At 35.3% G+C, this 2,654-nt stretch overlaps 1 protein-coding gene and 1 pseudogene across 1 annotated transcript; one reads left to right on the top strand and one right to left on the bottom strand.

The window, feature by feature from the left end:
• Positions 1 to 16: 16 nt before the first annotated feature.
• Positions 17 to 620, top strand: LOC119589117. Its single transcript, XM_037937692.1, has one exon. It carries the CDS (start codon positions 63 to 65, stop codon positions 483 to 485), a length of 423 nt encoding a protein of 140 aa, XP_037793620.1. The 5' UTR covers positions 17 to 62; the 3' UTR covers positions 486 to 620.
• A 1,379-nt stretch (positions 621 to 1,999) lies between these two features.
• Positions 2,000 to 2,654, bottom strand: part of LOC119589116 — an 8,350-nt pseudogene continuing 7,695 nt past the window's right edge.

The following is a 2,654-nucleotide window of genomic DNA, read 5'->3' as shown; positions in this document are numbered from 1 at the left end:
GTGCACCGACACCATGACAAATAAAAATATTGTTTTCCAGATTTGACACACTAGCAACTGCCATGGAAGGAAATGTTGCAGGATCTTGTCTTTGCAAAGGAGTCCAGTATTATGTTCCCAACAAGCCTTTACAGTGGTTTCGGTGCCATTGCTCCATGTGCAGGAAGGCCATCGGTTCAGAACACTGCACTTTCATTGCTGTGAATGATACAAACCTTGAGTTCAAAAGCAAGAAAACCCTCAAGGAATTCCAGAGCTCAAAGCATGTAGTGAGGTCTTTCTGCAGTACTTGTGGGTGCTCAATCAGTATGAAGTATGACAGTGAAGTAGATTTGATTTGGTTTAATGCTGCAACTTTAGATGTAGAGCTCCCAGTAGTTGACCCTCACCAAGTCTACCTTAAGGATAAAGTCCCTTACTTGGACATCATGTCTAAGGCACCAAGTGCTATTGACCAGTCAATGTGTGCAGACAAAGATTTGTAACTAACCATTTCTTGCAGACATATTGTTATTTTACTGTATGACTTCATTTAAAATGGATTCTAATGTTATTCTTTTCTCCTGCATACTTTGGTACCCAGCATATATGCTTGAGTATAATCTACTTAAATGATTAAATTGTTCTAATTTGTTTTTCCTTGTTTACAAATATAATGTGCCAATATGTAATAGATAACATAGATTAAAAGGATAAAAAATACAATATACAAGAAAGTTTCTATAATATAGATTTCTCCATATTAGTTACATTATCTATGTATCAATAAATAAATAATGTACACAACTGATTTCACTAAGTAAAAGATATTCTTTCACAAATAAACTCAACCACAAAAACATGACTATCCTTAGTTATGATATAATAAAACTGTCTTCAGTATACATAAACTGTATGAAACACTATAGATAGTTTGAAATGATATTGAAATAATGGTCTTAATTCTGAATGTAAAGCAAATTTAAGAAGACAATGCAAGAGAAAAAGGTGAACCTATGACCAAGAGAATAAAGAAATATAAGAAAGAAGCAACCAGTGGTTTAACATGTGAAGAAGAGCAAGAAGATGTAAAGATGAACATAATTATTTCATTACACAACCAAAACTTTGAAATGCATTGTGCATGTTGTGGCTGCACCCAGAACTTTTTTTATCTCCTCAAAGTACAAATAGTTTTCAATATTCACTTCATCCTTGTGAAGGTTCTCTTTTCTGATATTCATGATCTTTTGGGGAAAACAAACTAACGTTTTTCGAAGTTAGCCGTTTTACAAAGAGACTGAGGAGGTTATGCTAAAAGGAGAACAAAGGATCGAACAAGAATTAAATGGTCTATAGCAGAGAGAAAAACTGCTCGACTGCTCGAGAAACAAAAAATGCTGCAGACTTAATAATTAAAATCACACATGGCTGAGTTTGTACAATTCAAGAATGTGTGACAGCTGACTTTCAAAACAGAATGTGTCTTTTGGTAAAATAACAAATTCAAGGACCTGAAGCATTCAAAAGTCTACATGAAAAACCTGTTAACTTCTTGTTACAAATAATTTCCTCATCTCTGATAATAAAAACATTTCTGCAAATCTGCATTAATCAATGTTACTACGATGAAAACAAAAAGTAACATGTGCAACAAAATGAAGCAAATTTTAAAACTTTGTACCAGATCACACAATACCTGTGTAATTTCAAGAGTATTTTTACATATTTACGCAATCACAAAGTCATTCATTCCTTGTCAAACCCTCTGTCTGCACATCATGCAGATTACAAAATTTGCACCTTAGCACTAGACAAAACAGTATTGCCACTTTGTATTATAAAAATATAAAAAAAGTAACATACAATTTTATATCCATTCATGAACAATGGATTTCAAAAATTCATTCACACACCTTCACTGGACAGAGCAAAATCCAATCTCTTCTCATTATGAGACATTAAAATATCAGCTCACTTCACATTCACCACAAGAATCATGCACCTGTTTCAATAGTATTTACATGTCTTCTTCTGCCGATGAATATATGGCTTGATTCTTCTTCGCTTGAATTTCTTCATTCCTAGCATGTTGTCCCCGCTGGTGGATGACGATGACACGGTTTCCGTCTGGGACATTTCCTGTCACTTGCTTCATTAGTCCGTTTGGCCTGTGGGCTTCTCCCGCGGACTTGATTCACTCTCACTTAGTGAAGATGAAGCTGATGAAGATTCAAAATTGAAAGGAACTGGAGATTTTCTGTTGTCACTTTTAGGTTCCGACAGCAAGAGGCCCCGTCGTTGTCCATGGGTTATTTTCAGCCTGCAGAAATCGTTTACTTTGTTTGCAAACTTTCCATCAAGACAAATAAAGCAAAATTTTAAGCATTCATTATAAGTCATAGTCCTTGTAGCATGAACATTCATACTAAATAGAAAATAATCTCTTCATATCAAATGACCCAACAACAGAAACCCAGTTCCTTCAGGTTTCATTTTTCCCTTGAAATTGCCTTACCGTGGAGAGCTGGCTGTTGGCTGCATTCCTGGACTCTGCGATGTGGAAAAGGAATCTCTTCTGATGGGACTTACAACATCCTCAATTGCTGCTTCAGCACTGGCTTCAGCATTGTCTTGACCTTCATGAAGTAATGTCATTTCCATTACAATATCTG

The sequence above is a fragment of the Penaeus monodon genome, chromosome 25 (genome assembly GCF_015228065.2).
Source record: "Penaeus monodon isolate SGIC_2016 chromosome 25, NSTDA_Pmon_1, whole genome shotgun sequence".
Taxonomy (NCBI): domain Eukaryota; kingdom Metazoa; phylum Arthropoda; class Malacostraca; order Decapoda; family Penaeidae; genus Penaeus; species Penaeus monodon.
Note: the sequence above shows the minus strand (reverse complement) of the source record. Positions and strands in the feature narration are given on the sequence as shown.

Coding starts and splice junctions, on each gene's coding strand:
- LOC119589117 (XM_037937692.1), top strand. CDS start 63: ATGGAAGGAAATGTTGCAGGATCTTGTCTTTGCAAAGGAGTCCAGTAT.